Source organism: Balaenoptera ricei, chromosome 2, assembly GCF_028023285.1.
Source record: "Balaenoptera ricei isolate mBalRic1 chromosome 2, mBalRic1.hap2, whole genome shotgun sequence".
NCBI lineage: Eukaryota > Metazoa > Chordata > Mammalia > Artiodactyla > Balaenopteridae > Balaenoptera > Balaenoptera ricei.
Genome location: NC_082640.1, coordinates 59,744,999 through 59,764,813, shown reverse-complemented (window position 1 = coordinate 59,764,813; position 19,815 = coordinate 59,744,999). Strand labels below are relative to the sequence as shown.

The 19,815-nt window shown below is 39.1% G+C and overlaps 1 protein-coding gene across 2 annotated transcripts in view; it reads right to left on the bottom strand.

The window, feature by feature from the left end:
• UBE2Q2 (ubiquitin conjugating enzyme E2 Q2) overlaps positions 1–18,088 on the bottom strand; it is a 67,881-nt gene extending 49,793 nt beyond the window's left edge. Inside the window, exons 1-3 of one of the 2 annotated variants that reach the window (XM_059912679.1) lie at positions 17,675–18,084; positions 6,771–6,872; positions 2,327–2,431 (exon numbers count right to left, since the gene is read on the bottom strand). In XM_059912679.1, coding sequence (XP_059768662.1) covers positions 2,327–2,431; positions 6,771–6,872; positions 17,675–17,863 — 396 coding nt within the window. In that variant the 5' untranslated portion in view covers positions 17,864–18,084. Of the gene's footprint in view, positions 1–2,326; positions 2,432–6,770; positions 6,873–17,674 lie in introns of both variants that reach the window. The other variant, XM_059912680.1, reaches the window with a different exon arrangement.
• Between the last annotated feature and the right edge of the window lie 1,727 nt (positions 18,089–19,815).

Below are 19,815 nucleotides of genomic sequence, written 5' to 3'. Positions count from 1 at the left end.
TATGAATAAGGAATAATCAGAGAACAAGAACTTATGGTTCATCTTTGGAGAGGACCCATAGTGAACGACACCTCCCAGCATTCATCCCTTATATGGACCCCTCCCACCATATGGGCTGGCCCTGTGACTTGCTTTAACCAATAAACATGGTGGAAATGACACTGGGCCAGTTCCAGATCTAAACCTTAAGAAAGCCTGGCAGCTTCCACTTTTGTGCTCTTAGAAGCCAAAAATAAAAATTCTGACTACCTTCCTAAAGAAAGAGAAGCCATGTGAAGAGACCCTGGAATGAAGCGATGTCATGTGGACAGAAGGGCCATGTGAGGAAACAGCAAGGCACGAGACATGTGAATGAAGAAGCCATACTGGACATTTCAGTGCGGTCACATGTCCAAATAACTACCAGTCCCAGCCACTATCTGACTGCACAGTGAAGTCAGCAGAAAAACTGTCCAGCTAAGCCTAACCAACTCACACAGTCGTGCGAGACAGAATTGTTGTTTTAAGCCATTAAGTTCTAGGGTAACTGGTTAAGCAGCAATAAATAACCAAAATAAAACTTAAAGTTATGACTGTTCAAATAAAATTTCCAGAAGTTGAAAGATAAGAAAAATGTTCCAGAATTTGAAATTAAGACAAAGAGACAGAATATAGTGATAATAAGAGATACAAAGACTCAAGTGAGGAGGTCTAAAATCCTATTAGTAGGCATTCCAAAATGAACAAATAAAGAATGGAAGGGAGAAAGTTACCACAGAAAAAAATACAAGAACATTTACCCAAGAAGAAAGATTCAAGAATCCAAATTTGAGAAGGTCCATCCATACTGAGTGCCCAACAAAAATGGAAAAACAAACAAACAAACCACAACTCAGTACACCACTGTGATATTTCAGAACAGCAGGGAAAGGACAAAGTCCTAAAAGCTTCCCAAAGTCACAGAGAGATGACTAAGACTCAGAATGGCATCAGGCTTCAACAACACCATTGACTAGAAGACAACAGCAGTTACCATTTATTCTCAGGGAAAATTATTCTCAACGTAGAATTATATATTCAACCAAACTATCAGTCAAGTGAAGGCAGAATACAACAGCAGTTACCATTTATTGGGCATTTACTACGCATCAGGAACTGCTCTAAATGATTTACATGTACCAACTCATTTAATCTTTGTAGCTCCCCCCAAATATAGGTATTACTACCATTTCCCCATTTTGCAAATGAGAAACTGATGTACATATTGCTAGGTAATTAGCCCAAGCTAATTAGGTAATTAAACCAAGATTCAAACCCATGGTGGTCTGGCTATATATATATATATATATACACACATACATACATATATATATACACACACACATATATATATATTTCTTTTTTTTTTTTAAGAAGTTAGAACTCAGAAAATGTATTACCCCTTGACATTTTTTTAAGATTTTATTTGCGTAAAATCATTTCACTCAGGCAAAATGAGAAAAGGTAAGCCAAGAAAGAAGACATGAAATCTGGAAACAGTGGATCTACTACTCCAGCAGAGGAGACAAGAAAAATTTCAAGATGACAGCTTAATAGCCAGCCCAGAAAACAACGTGCCAAGTCTGGTGCAGAAGAACGAAAGGCTCCAGAAGAGAGGGAGATCTCATAGAAAAGAGACAGAACATAACTTTTTTAAACTAAGAATTATTATTATAAGGAAGACATTGCAAAACAAAAAACTGTACAGAGGAAATATAATAGAAAACTCTACATGACAAAGTTCTAATGATAAGTGGTGATTATTCATATGACTAAATATAATGATGTTTTAGGAAGGGGAGGTGGGTGGGTAAGTGGGTGGTATAAGAGCTAAATCTTTATTATAGTACAAATCAATAAATTATGCCTAAATAGGTAAATCCAGAAATCCAGAGAGGTTAGAAGTGGTGGTGAGCTAGTGGCTACTTCTGCTGCTTGGAGGAGATAACATTTGAGTTAGGACTTAAGAAGCACAAATGGGTATAGAGAGATGGCATTCCAGGTGAAGGTAAGTGAATAAACAAAAGCAAACAACTGCAGAAGCAAGAAACAGTTATGGAAACCGGGAACATTAACAACAAAAAGGTGGTGGTAGGGAGGGGGCAACTGTTTGCCTGTCATAGTAAATAGGAGCAGCTCCCAAGAATGAAAAGGTTATTTTTAGTATCTAAAACAAACAAAACAATTCAACAGGGAAACAAAAACTAAGTTCTAAATAAGTTGTATAATAATGAGAAATCATCCTAGTTTTACTTGTGCTTGAGACAATTTATTTTAGCTCTTGAACACTAGAGAATTTTTACTTTACCTGACCCGTGGGTAGTGGTTGATCTAGCATCTCAACATCCAGGTGCTTAGGAAGGTTATATAATCTGCAGAGTTCACATATCAACCACTTCAACTGCTGACGAAGCTACAAAACACATTTCAGTAAATAAGCATTATGTTAAAGAGCCCTTAGAAGACATGAATAACACTATTAACTACTGTAACTAATCCAGTAGGAAATGAGAAAAGTTTATTACTGCTCAATTACAGCCTACAGATAAAATAACAGTCTTTAAAAAATATTTTAGGGGCTGCTAGTGTAAGAAAGTTACTATGGCTTTAGTGCAATCCCTACAACTGATACCTAGCAGAATGACATCAACAAAATGGCAGAGGAAGGGGGGGCACCAGACATTGTCTAATTTTCAGTTGTTAATTCTTTTCTTAGTAACTTACAAGAGTACATTAATACATTAATGAGGCTACAAAAAACAGAGGCAGTGTTGCTGCACATGGGTTATAAAATTATATATTTCACAGTCATTCATTTGAAAGTAGAGGCAAATGTGGTCTAGCAGACAGAGCCTTGGAATCCAGGTGACCTTGGATACAATATCTAATGCCCTGAGTTTTGAGTCTCCCCATCTATAAAACAAGGAAATTAAAACCTTCTCATAAGGGTAAAGATTAAATGAACTCTTCTGTGAAAACACTTGACATTTAGTAGGCTCTTAAGTGTTTGTCTAAACAAACAAACAAACAAAAAAAGACCTTACTAGGAAAACTGCAAAGAATAACTCGTTTCCATTTTTAAATCCAAATTTTTTTAAAGCATATTTACTTCAAGTAAGCAAGGTAAATTACGTGCACAAACATGTTTTTCATTGTTTAAAAAATTGTCTTCAATGTATAAGTTTAGAATTACGATTTAAGAAGAATGGTCACTATCAGTAGCCATGATTGGCAGCAAGTAAAGCAACTGACTTCACTTGGTCAGGAACAGTTTCCTGGATGTCTCTAACCAAGAAAAGAGATGAAGAGAAAGGAGCAGGTTTATGAAGGACTAAGGAAAACAGACACAGAATTAGAATGGGTTAAACAAAGCAAAGAATAAGCCTTTCCAAAGTGGACAATGGAGCAAGTAAAAATGAGGAAAGTTGAGCAGTAAATTAGTATCAAAAAATATCCTCAAGCTTAAAAAGCAGCAAAGCCCCACCGTGGATTTGTTATCTGTCAGATAAGCTCTGTTTTGTGCTCAGTACATAACAAAGACGAGGCAGGGTGAGCTGGACACAGACCCAACACTCCAACCCCTGGTACAGGAAGAGCTACGGTAGCACTGTGGGAAAGACGGCAGCGTGGTGGAGATGCACCAAGCAGTAAGAAACAGAGCAGCACACCTTCCAGGAATTTCAACTTCACGCTCCCCCCAAAAAAGTGTTTGAGGGATCGAAGGTAGTATTTAAGGAAGTATTTAAGCAATATTTATAGAAGGGAGATGGTCAGGTCTTAGAAATTTACTAGATAGTTTGGGGTTGAGGGGGTGGGAGTCAGGAAACACTGGTATAAAAAAGAACTCTAAGATAGTTCCCAGCTTCAGACATGGGTAACAAGTTTCATTATTTCATTTTGCCCCATTCACAATCACAGAGAGAATTTTTGAGGGGAAACATGATGCGGGAGGTGGAGTACTAAGAGGTAGATGAGTTTAAATTTAGATGTAATCATTTTGAACAGCCACGGCACATCTGAGTAAGATTTCCTGGATCTTGTGATAGACAGATAATGGGTTTCAAACTCAGGAGAGAAATTTTATCTAGAGATACAGATTTAGGAATCACTGGAATATAGGCCATGATTTAAGTACTGGGGGTAGAAGAGATTACTCAGAGAAAGCGCAGAATGAGAAGAAAGAGGCAGACCAAGGAATAAGAGCTCAGAGGAGACCAAGGCAAGGCAATAATAAGAGATAAAAACAGGAGACAGTGATCTGATGGAAATCCTCATCAGATTATCAGTTCCCAGAGGACAGGGATATGACTTGTCTTTTATACCCACCACTTACCACAAAGCCTGGCATAGAGGCCAATTTTTAAAAAAATACTTTTCTGCGTTCTACTACTAATAGTTTCCTGTATCCACCCAGGTGAAAAAAAAAGGTATGTATAATCCAGCATAGGTATATATATTTATTTTTTTACACCATATACTAAAGGAGCCAGATTATAGACAATATGCTATGCCCTGCTTTTTCACTTTAGTATATCTTGGAACATTGTATGTGCTCTTGTGGAAAGACTGACTGCATTCTTCTTAACTTCAACATGATATTCTATCATAAAACTATACAGTAATTTTTATTTAACCAGCTCTTTATTGGTGGACAATAAGGAATATGTGTTTGTTGAATGGAGGAATGTTTCAGTAAGGAAAGAATCAACAGTATCAAAATGCTGCAGAAACTTTAGGACTAAAAAAGAAGTCCTGGATTTGGCAACTAGAAGTAAAAATTTTAGTACAACAAAGATGGCAGAATCCAGATTATAATGAATTAAATGAATTAAAGGTGAGGAAATATAGCTTATTCTTATTCAAGAAACTAGGTTATAAAATAACTGGCAGAGAGTATAAGAAAGAGTGAAGTGTGAGTTTTGGTTTTTTTCTTTTATGTAAATATTTATTTATAAAATTGGATCCAATTTTATATCCTATGTCAATTTACTTTATGAGTTTTTTGATGGATACTTTAGACATCAAAAAATAACCCCACTCATTTCTACTATTACAAAACTTACACCTTTAGATCTTTAGAGGCAACCTCCTAAGCAGTAAGGGAGCTAAGTCTATCCCTCTTTACCTGTCCTGTTGCCCCTCCCCTGCTGGAGATGTGAACATGTGTCTGTCTAGCTTTTAATTTTTTCCTCTAACTTTCATGGCTCTCTTATTACTCTTATAATACTCTATAAACCAATGTTCTTCTGTTCTTAATTTTAAGAATAGATGTGCTTAAACCACCTCTAACTTATGGTGACAAAAATCTGAGGTAAGTCTCTAAATTCCCCAAATGGTTAGTTCTCCCATTTACTATTAATAGAATAATCTATCCTTTCCTTATTGAGTATTTTGGTTCAATTTAACTCATTCTAAATTCTCAATTGCATGACTCTGTTTCTAAACTTCTAACTGCCTTTACTTGTCCAGCTCAGTGCCAGTACTCAATATTTTATTTTATTCAATATCTGGTCAGACAAGTCTCTCCTCATTTTTTTTCAACTCCATTATTGTTTTTGATTACTTACTCTTCAAAAACTTTAGAGTCACTTGTCAAGTCCCAAAAATAAATCTGTTGGGATTTTTACTGGCATTGCATTCAATTTATAAACTAACATGAAGCTATACAGATAACTGACATATTTATAATATGGAGTCTGCCCAACTAGGAACACAGTAGTCAAGTCTTCCATTTTACTCAGCAAATTTTTGTAGTTTTCTTGATACAAAACCTACACACCTAACCTTATTCCTAGGTATTTAATTTTTTTAATTTAATTAGAGTTGTCAATAAAATACTTGTCCACCATATTTTCTGATTATAGCTGATATTTGGGAAAACTTGATTTTTATATAATAGAACTTTTAACCAGTCATCTTAAAAATTGCTTTTTCAGCTGACTCCTTTGGATTTTTTTTTAAGGTAAACAATCATGTCACCTGCAAATAATAATTGGTATTTTTCTATAAGGACTTTGTGACATCGTGGAAAAATGTAATGATAATGTTAACTTTAAAAAAGCATTTAAATTATACAAAATACAGCCTCAACTATTTAAACATATGTATAAGAGTATGTGTATTTTACTAGCAAGGGAAAAAAATACTGATAAAAAATAGCCATCATGTCAACTAATGGTTGTATCAGGTAGAGAAAATAAGATTTCTATTTTCATTTTTTTGTTGTTTTTAACTTTATTAGTTCTCTCACAATGGTCACTTATAGTTTTATAATCAAAGAAACCAGGTTTCTAAAATGGAAAGTTAGATTGTTTTATATATTAGAAAATAACTTTTTATTTATATACCTTTGACTTTTACCTCAGAGTTATAGACTCTTGACAGAAGCAGCAATTGGTGTCATTCTGTCATTATTTCCCACTCACATCTACCTTGGTCCTTTTCCCTTTTTCTACTTCCTACCTTGGCTAGTGGTCCCAACCAAAAAGGCCTGCTTAGTTTAATGATTAGGATTCATGGAAAAGAGACCACCTAATTCCTGATCTAAATTAAGACTATACCTATGTGGAATAAAAATGAAAAACCAGGTATTAAACAGTAGAATATGAGGGACAAAAAAAAAAAATCTTAGAGAAGCTAAAACCCAGGTTATCAAATAATCATTAATCAGGCTTCTATATCACATTACTTCTTAACACTTAAATTCTATATGTTCATGAGAAAAAAAAAAGTAGTGTGGCTTATTTTCTCACCGAATTGTTGTTCTTAGTGTCTTCTAGACGTTCCAGAACTGATGTCAGATTTGGGTCATCTGAGTCCACAAACCATATTGGTGAAGAAGATGGATAAGATTCCTGTTACAGAGACACCTACGTTAAACACATTTACAGACAGGCTAACCTGGATATGCAATTAAACCTCACCACTAAATGGCAAGATGACCACAAATTTAAGTAAAACATATCATGGAAAGAAAAGTAACACATTAAAATCCATGTGTGGAGAAACAAAATTTTTAATGGATTTTTTTAAACAAAAATTAAGTTTTACAGTTTAATCTTTCCTGTTCCATGTTACATAATTTATTAGTCTTTAAAAAAAAAAAAAAAAGGACTTTACCCAGTAAGCAATATGATTTAAAACAAACAGAAGAGAATACACTGCAAAAGTTATGCTTCATCAAAAGTATGCAAGCACCAAGGAAGACAGGCTTCCTTTCTTTACAAAGAAAGGTCTATCATGGCCTGAATTCACCAGCTTTAACATTTAAGGGCTTTAAAATCTGGAATCACAATAAATCCCTCAAAAAGCAAAAACAAATTAAAACCAAAAACTAAAAAACCCCAACCTTGAAGCAGTCTACAGTTAAACCATACTACTTTTTGCCTTTTAATATAATAAAACTACATTTCTAAGATTTATCTAGATGAGCTCTAACTCTGAATTTTTTAAATAAAGCAAAGGAATACATATCTAGGCCCATGTTTTTAAATCCTTACAAATGTTAAAAATGATTTTTTAAATCTTCTACTCACTATACTACTTGCCTTCTGAGTAGTATAATTATAGAAGTTACTTTGAGATTTCTCTCCAATAGAAAATTGGCCCCTAAAAATCAATCCCATTTAATTTTGCCTTTTTCCTAATAATTTTCCATCCCTTCTTAGATTGCAAGGAAGACTGTAGCTTCTAAAGGACAAATTTCTTAAATGAGGTTAAGATTACTTCTTAAATATAGCAAGGTGTTAGAAAGGCAGAACAAACAGCAACATAGCTGTCTTAGGGCTGCATTCCAGTGCTCACTAGCCACGGGAGTTGGGCTCTGAGACAGGCATTCTCCTTGTACAGCTACTGTCTGTGTGCTCCAGCTCATCGAGGTCAATGATGTTCTTGAACACTGTAATAGGCTGCCTCTAAAATGGCCCCAATAATCTTAACCTCCTGGTAGTCACACCCTTGTACAATGTAATTCCCTCCCCTAGACCTTAAGACTCACTTCTAACAAACAGAATACAATAAAAGTAATGGATGTCACCTCTGAAATTAGGTTACAAAAAAAGGAGAAGTTCTGTCTTGCTCACCCTCCCCTGCTCTTTCACTTGCTCTCCCTGATAGAAGCAGCTCCCTACGGAGAGGCCCAAATCCACTTGGCAAGGGATTGAGAGAGGCCTCTGACCAAGAGCCAGCTAGAATCTGAGGTCCTCAGACCAACAGCCTGAGGAGATGAATCCTACCAACAACTGCATGAATGAGTTGGAGGCAGAGCCTCTCCCTGTCCAGCCTTGAGCTGACTGCAGCATCAGCCAACACCCTGACTGCCTTGTCAGAGACCCTGAGCCAGGGAACCCAAGTCAGTCATGCACAGATGCTTGACCCGTAGAAACTGTGAGGTAATTTTGTTTTAAGCTGCTAAACTTGTTGCAGAGCAATACATAACTAATTCAACCATAAAATTCCAATATTTTATTCCATCACACAAACTATTACCAAGAAATGCTATTACTACATATATATTTTTAAAAGCACAATTACATGTGTTGATTTTTAAAAGTTAATGAACTAAGCATGACATGTTTCCACCTATTAACAGACATTTACTCTGTTCATTTGTACTGTTTTCTATTATATATTAGGGAAAAGCCATTATTATTAGTATTAGCTACAGTTAGGTTCTAGTCATAGAGAAACAACAATTCTGCAGAAACAGTTTAAAGAAGCATTGCTGTGAGAACTAGAATCTCAATTATAATATAGTTGGAGCCACAGAAACTGATGATTTTTAAAGCATTTTACAAAATGTTCTTTAAAGAAAGAAAAACTGTATTGAAGTAGGACATCATTATATCCATTCAGTAATGGTTTCTTTTTGTATTCTCATTCCTCAAACTCTTACTGTGTCCCAAACCTCTTTCAGGCTAAAAGGTAGATAGACTGTCTTCAAAATTAATCCTATTCTTAAAGAGAATTACTTATTACATTTTCTTTAAATTCTTCAGCCTAGTTTGAGAACACACCATCTAAACCATTTTTTTTGTTTTAGATTTGTATTTTCTTTAGCCTTAAAAAAAAAAAAAGCACTAAATTCCCAGCTTCATTGTGTAGATTAAACTTCTGCATAAGCAAAAGAAAATATATGAATTGTTGCTCTGGACTAAAATCCCTCAAAACCATATTATGAGAATTGCAAAAAAAAAGAAAAAAAAGAAAAGAAATACTGAGATCAGTTACTACCTATGCCATATTTTTCTAATCCTGTACAAAAGAAGACAGGATATATACTAGGTCTAAGCAACTATGTTAACAGTTCTCAAGTGGGGCCCTTGGACTCCTAGGTCCAAACTATTTCTACAAGAATACTAAGATGTTAATTGCTTTTTTCACATTGACATCTGTACCAATGGTGCAGACATAATGGTGGGTAAAACTAACTGCTGGTACCTTGGCACAGATAAAGGCAGTGACACCAAACTATACTTGAAGACATGGTATTCACCACCATTCATTCAAGGTGTTTAAAAGAAAAAAAAGGCATTTCACTTATGAATGTCTGTGATGAGGCAGTTATTTTACTATATCTCAATCCTTATGTCTTTTTAATATTGCAAGTGATGAAATGTGAAGCACACATGAGCACTCCTACAGAACACATGAGAAAAAGCACTTGTATGACTGAGTTGTGAGCTGAACTAACCACTTTCACAGGACACAATTTTCACTTGAAAGGATGACTGACAAACAATGGTCATTCCAACTTGTATTTTTGATAGATGTTTTCTCCAAAAAGAATGAAGAGAGCCTGTCATTTCAAGGAAAACACAGGACAGTATTTATTGCCAGTGATAAAATTCAAGCTCTCAAGCAAAAATTAGAATTTTGCAAAACCTGTATCCACCACTGTGAGCCTGACAGCTTCCTAACAGTATTCTGATGAGGTTGATGGTGATATTAATGAATATAATGTTTTCATGTCACCTAATGAAATGTATCAACATTTAGAAGATTTCAGTGAAACAGTATTTTCCAAATGACCAATGCATTATGTCATAATATCATGGGTAAAAGATCCATTCAAAGTTCAAGAAAAAAACAAGTTTGGGTAGAGTATCCAAAAAGAATATCTACAACTATCTAAAATAGCTGTTACAATATTCCTTTTTCCAACCAAGTATCTGTGTGAGGCTGGATTTTCTTCCTATTACTTCAACCAGAATAACATATCACCACAGATTGAATGCAGAAGCAAATGACAGACCAGACATCAAAGAGATTCACCTCAAAAAATGTAAAATTGTGCCACTATTCTCGTTAAAACTTTTTGGTTTAGAACATAAGGTCATTTTCCACAAAAACATTTATATTAACATGTAATGAGTTTATCTTAATGAATATTTTAAATATTTGTTTTAATTTCTAATGATAAATATTGATAGATAACCTACATAAACAAAAGCTCCTTGGGACCTCAATATATTTTTAATAGTGTAAAAGAGTCTTGACTCCAAAAACCTTGATAACTGCTGCCTGCCCCCCATCCCCCAACCTTTTTCCCCCTCACTCTCAGAATTTCTTCCTTGGAAGAAACGTCCTTTTATCATTCTATATTGTGGTTCTACTGAGGTTAGTTTTCCTATCTCCTTCCCATCTTCCTACCTCCCTCCCTTGACCCAAAACCTGATCACAAGTCTCTACCAGCCTATCCTACTCCCAGTGGTTAGCTGTCAGATGAGCTAAACCAGGCAAATCTGGGTCTTCTCTGGGACCAGAGCCGTCTTTCTTGGAGATCTATCATAACAAGGACAATGTTGGCCAACCGGGGTAGACAGCATTTATCCTGCCAAAATAGAGAGGGTTAAAAGAAACCAAACTGTTTTCTAGAGGGTCATAGATATTTATACTATACTTTGTGCCATGACTGTGAGAATGCCCATTTCACTTCACACCTGCTAACATTTTTACCAATCTGATAAATAAAAGCTGCTACCTGGAAGAAAAAAAAAAAGTTCCTATACAATATAATTTGTTACAACATCTCCAAAAACCAATTCATCAACAAAAATAGAAAGCTATCACTTCTGGGAAAATTTCAAAGGATATTACCTATATGCACAAGGATTTAGCTTTAGCTGTTAATGTTCAAAGCATTACTTAAAATAAAAGAAAACAGAAACCACCGATAGTAGGAGACACGACTGACTCAATGCTATAGTCATATAACAGAACAGCACATGATAATTGAAGACATTGGAGGAATAAGTTTATGACAAAGGTCTACAATATTACTGAGTGAAAAATCAGATAACAAAATAACCTGATTTTTTTTTTTAAGGGAGAGGGAATCTACATAAACATAAGAGAAAAAAGATGACCAGATGACAAGATATGTACCATTATTTTGACAGTGGTGTCTTCTGAGTGGCAGAACTACAGGTGATTTTTTTTTTCTAGTTTTGCTTATCTGGTTTTTAGACTTCTTAAATGTCTTATTTTCCACATTATAAAATATCCACTACCATCACCTCTGGAAACTGAATCTTCAGCACAAATTTTACATCATGGTCAAGGCTTGTTCAGTGTAATATTTAGAAGACAATCTACATACTTTGAAAGGCATCTAAAATTATCACCAATATTTAAAACTAAGCATTAATGCTTTCAACCTCTCATATACCTCAAGCTTTTAAATTTTTACAAGGTTAACAACTAAGCTTTGTATCTATCTTGAAAAGATAGTTTCCTTACTATTTCTCTTTAAAATGACCGATGATATACAATTTTTAAACAACAGATGGTGCTCTAAAATCCCAGTGTAAGTTCAAGCAGCTTTCCTTACATTAAATGTTTAAGTGCTTCTAACACCTCTCTTTCTCGCCAGTTATGAAAATTTTAGACAATTATCTAAGCATCTAATTACTCAGGGACCCTGTTTTTCCTCAATTCTACTATTAGTTTTATAGTGATTTTAAGGCTTGAAGGATGAAGTTGTCTGTGACCACCACCATAAAGGTTACCATAAATGGACAAATTTCAAAGAAGTTCACCACTACGGCCACTGCCACCATAAAATGTTGTGTTGTCCTAATCTAAGGCAACATAACTCAAGGTTAATCAACTTCTTTGCTTGTCATTGCCTAAGGAGTTTGTCTTGTTCAGAAATAGCTTTCTTTACCTATTTTTCCACATAAATCCACTAAGAGACCAATGTGTGGCTCTATATCAAGCACCAGCCAGCAAAACTGCCTGCCAGAATGCTCAGTTTCTGGCATTTTTCCAAATGACATGAAATCCTTGGAGATGGCTGTATCCTAACTCTTTTTGAAAATTGATACACATACTTCTTCTTGTTGAAGGTTCAAAGGTATAACAGTTTTAATTCTTCTGGAGAACAGCTATGGGACACTCTATTTTCACACTTTGCTGTTCAATAAATGTGGGATGGAGAATGAAATAAACTGACAGAATTACCATATGGTAGCTTAATAAAATTCTAAATGACCTGACAACATAAAAAAGCTACCCAAAAAAAAGAAGAAAAAGAGATTGCTCCCTGATAATCATTTTACAAGTAAACAACATACAACTAAGTATCTAACATGACCAGAGCCCAGAGAAGCAGAGTAAAAACACTAACATTTGGTAAAAGAAAAATGCATATATACCCCTGTGATCTGAAAAAAATTCCGAAGTGTTTGTTTGAATAGCAAATTACAGCTAATCAAAACCTCATTCTAAAGGCACTGAGGCAGAGAAAACAAAAGTGCTGAAGAGAATTCAAACCACCTAATCTGCAGAAACCACTGGTTTCCTTGGTTCTGAGTCTGCTTTGTCTTTCAGAATGATCTTTCAGAAGAGAACACAGAACACTATTACAATGGCCTTGGAAAAAGGGACCTCTGCTTCACCACTCTGGCTCTCCAGTAATGCTTTATTTGGCAGGGACTATTAAAATTCAATTCCCCACCCCTCAACTAGCTGACATTTATCTAATACTATCCTTTTCCAGGCCTAAGGAAGCTTAACAACAACAACAACAACAAAAAACAAGTTACTAAAGGATACACCATTCACAAAATGGAAATCTAAGTCTCCTCTCTTCATGTATCTGTTCCTTTCAAGGAAGGGCATAAAAATGGGGATGAGGGAAGAGAGATACCAACTAGGAATTTGACTCTATATTATAAATTGGCCAAATGAATGGAAGCAATGATTCCTCTGGACTGAAAGTACCACTGAGGTGCTTAACATGACAGCTGTGATACTTCCAAAAGATTCTCCAGGAGTTCCATTTGGAAAAGTAATCTGTCCCAGAAGAGTAGACCAAAGAAAAGGTCTCGGGCTCTTTAGTCAAGTTTTGTTATTTCCTTTGTATAACCTTCTCTGGGCTATTTTTTATCAATGTAAAGACTAGAAACGAGAAAAATTAAGAAATTAACGGCACTGATTTATTTCCCATGAAAAGCTATTAAAAAGCATTTTCAAAAGTGTTATTCAGCCGCTAATGACACCATCACTTTTATATTTGTAGAGATCATTGTCACTGTTAAAGAGCTTCCCTATATATGCTCTCATGTGGGGCAAAAAGTATTATCTATTTTATAGAAAAATACAGTGAAAGTAGTAATTTGCTTAAGGTCCCAATGACTAAAGACTAAATTTTTTTCCATCTCCTAAACTCTCAGCTCTAACATTTTTAATTTAGTATCTTGCTATTAGGGTGGGGAGGGGGTAACCTTTTTGGCAATGATGAATAGAAATTTAATTTAAAAAATGTTCCACCACAAATAGCCTGGCATATAGCCACTCAGGCAGAAAGAGTAATGACTTATGCTACACAAATAATAAAGTACTATGAGGTTTTATTTGTTTACCAGCTAATTTACTTCCTGGGGGGGATTTCTCACTCTAAAACAGCGATTCCTTACCAAGAGTTCCCAAATGCCAAGAAGTCCATAAAAGGAGTAATGGAGTTGCCAAGTTATGCTAAATATTTCAAAAGGACTAAAACAAAGTCCTACACTAGCTCCCAATAAGGCTGCACAGGTTATTAAAATGAGCTGCTTTGCTTTTAGGTGTGATTGTAACAACTGGATGTTAGCACTGACTGGCAATTCGATCTATTTGCTGAAAATGGAAAGACAATACTTCTAAGTTTGCATGACAAACTTTCATATCATGAGTTCACAGAAAACAAGTAAAAAAAGACTCCTTGAAGTTGAAAATAGCACTCTTTCCCTTCCATATTTAAGATTAGGACAAATTTATAAAACAGAAAAAAAATTTAGCTTCACTCCCTTGGCCTAAAGAGTAACACATCTATGCATTGTTTTTTTTGGTTTGTTTTTTGTTTTGTTTTGTTTACTTCTTAAAACGCTTTCATGTGAAGTCAAATTGCAGATTTCCTATTGAACCCTAAGTGGCCTTTTAAATATTTATGCACTACCCATGACACCTTCTTGATGTTTTCTCTGCCCTTTTGACCAACTCTTGGCAGTTAATTAACTTACATGGTAGTCAAGATTTTTGTTCAAACAGAATATAGCTAAAATGGTGGCCATATCATCAACAGTACAAATATTTACTGAGCGTTTAGTGAGTGGAAGATGAAAAATATAACTACAGAATATTCCCCCCTGCCACCATAAAAAAGACTTTTAAAAAATCCACAACTATTATACTAGAACATTAAGAAAACATAGCCAAAGCAGTACACAGTTAAGGACTATAGAAGACAGGAAGGGAAACAGATATCAGCATAAACAGCTTATGACTAGAAGAGCCTTGGGGATGGTCAGACATGTCGAGACAGATTGGGGTAAGGTAAGGGGCACATTCCACATGGGAAAAACTGCTGATGCAGAAGCCTGAAAGAAAAAGGGGGCACAATATCTTTAGAGGAATACTCAGAAATTGACATGCAGGTGTATAAGGAAACAACTAGTGAGGTACCATTCACTCAAACATTACAGAAACTGCCTAAGGATGCTTCTTGATAAGCATGGAGAAGACAGGGCCTGGCATGTAGAAGAGCTCAATAAATATCTGGGAATAAGAGGAAATAAGAGGAAAAGTTTTTTAAAAGATAGATCAAAATTATTATTATTTTTTAAGAGCTAAAACTTTTTAGAGAATAGCAAATCAAACACAGTAGACAGGTCCTGATATATGAAATCCAGTCCCATTTTTTCCTTGTTCCTTCCCCTCTAAGAAAATGGCATCAACAAGAGCAAACCATGGTGATTTTATCTAAACACTCAGCCATGTTTAAAGAGTCTTTATCTTTTAGAGATACACACCAAAATATTTACAGATGAAGTGATATGTCTGAAATCTGCTTCAAAATAATCCGAGGTGGGGTATAGATGAAATAAGATTGGCCAAAAGTTTATCACTGTTGAGGCTGGGTACGTGGAGGTTCTCCACACTATTCAACTTTTTATATGTTTGATGTTTCTCCATAATAATGTTAACACACATTCGTATACACTGAGCATCTACCATGATAAATATGTTCTGATAATGTGTCATAATTCACTAACATCTCAATTTGAATAGTTTGTATTAGTGGTACCATTATACTAGTCCCCACCAGAGCCTTCTTTTGCCAGGTGTCTCTAATTCACTTCTTGTTCCACTTCCTAATCCAGCTCATCACTCAGTATCTTTCTGTGCAGCTGACTCCATCAGCCTCCAATATGGTTCTCAATAGGGCACTGCTGGCATTTGAAGTGGGATAATTCTCTGTCGTGGCAGACTGCCTGAACATTACAAGACATCTGGCATCCCTGTACCCCTGCCACTAAATGCCAGCACAGCACAGCAACACCACCATCCCACCCACACTGGGATTACCAAAACCACACACTTTTCCTAATGCCACCCACTGTAGAGAACCACTCCTAGTCCTGGATGGCAAAGACATCTTTCCACTTACCTGACTAACTCAGCAGCTCCCCCACAAGCCTACAAGTTCACTCTATCATTGAAACCAGCCCTACTTTTTCCTGGCCATACCTGAACCTGTACCAGAATAATCACCATTCAGACTAGCCAGTCTCTTTATTATCACCTACTTCATGCTCACTATACTACTTCCTGTTTTCCATTCTTGGAAAATCTTCACCTTCACCAGCCTATATCCTGGGCTTCTCAAGTCTCATTATAACTTCTCTACTCTTAATCAATCCACATTTTCTCAAGCTCTGCTGTCTTTTTTGGATGGAGTTTCCTCTGCCTGAAATGCCCTTTCGCTCCCTTCCAAAATTCTACTCACCTGTGAAAGCCCAACTCCACAATCAGCCTCTCCTCAAGGCCTTCTCTGAAGCGACCCCACCACCACCAACACCACCAAAGTCAACGTTAATTGCTCTCTTTGGCTTTCATGATGATACCACAGAACTTGGTCACACTTCGTTGTGTAAAACTCTTCCCCCAAGAAGACTGAGTTCTGAAAGCAGGGACTGCGCTACCCAGTTGTGCAAAACCAGCGCCTAGAACAGAACACCTGAGTACAGCTCTTTACTGTACTTTTTTTTCTGAAATATACACCTGCTCCCCAGTATTCTGAAAACTATTTTAATGTTAATTATCATAACTTCAAGGCTTTTAGAGACTCCGGAGCACCAGGTACGCTGCAGGGTAGGCACTTAAGTACCTACTAACTTAACAAAAGGGAGTTTAAAGACGCCAGACTCGGTTTTAGCCATATTTACAGAGGAACGTGAAACATTAACTCCTGTTATAAGCGGCATATTCCGCAGTTTGGACCAATACCCTAAGTCAATTTCACAACGAACAGCCTGATCATACACTTTTATGAAGAAACTTATTTAACGTTTCAATTTTTTTTTTTTTTACGCGTTTCTGACGAGCTTTCATATGAAGTTAAAGAGTGAGCTTTAAAGGGTCTTCTGGGCTTTGTGACATAAAACAATCCTACTAGGCAGCAGACTTGGGCACGTATCTCCTTTCGCCAGCTCCTAATCTGAACGGCTTACCCACAGGAGGGGCTGCACAAACATACTCCCAGAACACCTGCCGCATCCAAGGTCCAATGCGCCTTCAGAAACGCTTTAGCGCGGAGCCAGGCCAGCAGGAAGGGGATAATTCAAACAGTGCCAGAGGCTGCCTTCTAAACTTTTTTTCCTCAAATGCGTCCGTTTTCAATGTTAGTTTTTCCTTAAACACAAACTTAAAATATAATTGGGAGAATACGCGGAACCAGAGAAATCTGACTGGAGAAGGACGCGCTCAAACTTGAGGGCCCTTCGCCTGCCCCGCCGGGGCTCAAACAACAGCCGACCCGCCGCACCGCGGCCCCAGGGGCAGGCCCCCGGCTGTGGGCGGCCATGGCGACCCAGCGAGGGCTCGGCCGGCAGCGGTCTCCCACCTCAGGGCGCGGCGACGGGGGCCGAGAGGGGGCAGGAGTCCCAAACCCAAGCCGGCGGGAAGAGCCGGAGAAACGAGCCGACCGCCTCCTCCCACCCGAGCCGCGCGCAGTCCCGGCGGGGCTGGGCTGGGCCCTTCTCCGGGGAAAGGGGCGGACCCGCCCCGCCCGGGGGTCCGAGGGGCCTCTCCGGGGCAGACTCCCCTTTGTCCGGGGACTCTGGGCGCCCCCTTCCTCCCCGGCCCGGCCCTGCGAGGCTGCGGCCGGGCGCCTCACCGTGATGTTGCAGTGGAGTGTGAGCGGCGGCGGCGGGGAGTGAGGACTGCCCGGCGGCGCCGGTGGCGGCACCAGGAACTGGCAATGCAGCTCGTCCAGCTTCCAGCTGACGATGCGGAATCTCTCGTGGTTCTTGTCGAAGATGGACGCCAGGAACTTCAGCTCGGCCTTGAGCCCTGACACGGACATCTTCCCCTCATCTCCGGCGGGAGGGGTGCGGAAGGGGAGCCGGGCCCGGAGCCGCCGTCACGGCCGCGACCGCCCCGCGGGGCCGGCCCGGGCCGCGCTCTCGCGGCTCCGCCTCTCCCCGCCGCCGCGGCCCGCGTCGGATCGGGGCTGGAAAATGGCGAGGGGCTGTGTGGCGGCTTGGGCGGCTGCTCCCTTTGTAACTGACTCCACCGGCAGGAGGCGGCTGCCCCGCGGCTTAAAAGGGCAACAGCGACACCACCCCCGCTACCGCCTTGGGAAACGGCTGCCCCCACCCCGCCCCCATCCCTCCCCGCCCCTGCGCTCTCGCGCGCCCCCGTTCTGGTGCGTGCACGCGGCTAGCGCGCGCGCCCCCCAGGCCGCCCCCTCCTCGCCGTGACCCAGCCCCCTTCCGCCCGGCCCAACGGCTCTGCTCGCGCCCGCGGACGCCAGGCTCGGGCCAGCTGGCCGACCGGCCTCTGATCATCAGGAGCCTGAGACCCCGCGCGCCCCTGTTCCCCAGCCCTGAACCAGACACGTGCGCGGCCTACTGCGCCGGCCACGTCGGCGGGGCAGCGGACGCGCGCCGGCCCCTGGGGGCGGTGCTCCGCGAGGCTACGAGCGGGCCACCCACTCACCTGACCCAGCCCCGGGCCCTCCCTGGTGAGAGACTGCGGGCTTCGGGGAGCATTCGGGACCCATATCGGCCCACCTAGCTTCATCTCCGCTATTCTCATGCTAGTCACCTAGCCACCACTTTAGCCTGAGTTCCTGCCAGGACCTTCTCGCCGGACTCTGCTCACTCCTTTGCTCTCAAACAATCCTTTTACCAAAAAATGATAATTTGGTCTCTGCCGGCTGCTGCCTCCCAACTCTCGCAATTTCATCCTTCCCCTTACCCACTACCTCTGTTCACTCTGGCATTCATTTTCTCTCCCTCTTTCCTGCCTTGAGGTTTTGTGATTGCCCAAGCTTAAGGTAACTCTCTCCACCTCCCATGGAGGCAGGGCTGGCCTATTTTCAGTAAAGTCTTAGTTCAAATGTCATCTCAGAAAGGGCCTCCCTGACCACCTAATCTAAAATAGCCACCTAGGCATGGACATATATACACTACCAAATGTAAAATAGCTAGTGGGAAGAAGCCACATAGCACAGGGAGATCAGCTTGGTGCTTTGTGACCACCTAGGGGGGTGGGTATAGGGAGGATGGGAGGGAGACGCAAGAGGGAGGAGATATTGGGATATATTTATATCTATAGCTGATTCACTTTGTTATAAGGCAGAAACTAACACACCATTATAAAGCAATTATACTCCAATAAAGATGTTTAAAAAATAAATAAATAAAATAGCCACCTAGTCACCCTGTATCACATCATCCTATGTTAATTTCTTTCTCATCACCTGTCACTATCTGATATTTTTCCTGTTTACTTATTGTTTCTGCCCAACATGAATGTCTTATGCAGAGCCATAGTCCCAGAACCTAGAACAAGGCCTTTTATGTAATAGACACCCAATGTTATGAATGTATGCTCCTATCTGGAATCCACAGCACTTAACACAATCCCTGGCATATTCTAGATGCTCCCAAAATGAATGGAGGACTGCGTGGCAGTCCAAAGGAATATAACATAATTGGGCAGGTAATTAATAGTGTGTTTAGTGGTATGTACTAGAGGCAGGACCAGTTTCATGGGTGTGCAACCTGTAGTTGCATAGGGGTCCTGGCTTAGAAGGGCCTTGTGCTTGGTTTAATGCTCTGCTAATAATTTTTCAATAAGGGGCTCTGCATTTTCCTTTTGCACTGGTCTTGACTGGAGGTACCTAGCCTTCTCTGGTGCCTAAATGTATCCTACTTCATGATCTACAAATGGTCCCTTGTCTACTGGTCCTTTAGATAACAAAATTCAGAACAACACTGGGAGGTAGTAAGTCCACTGAATGGGGAACAT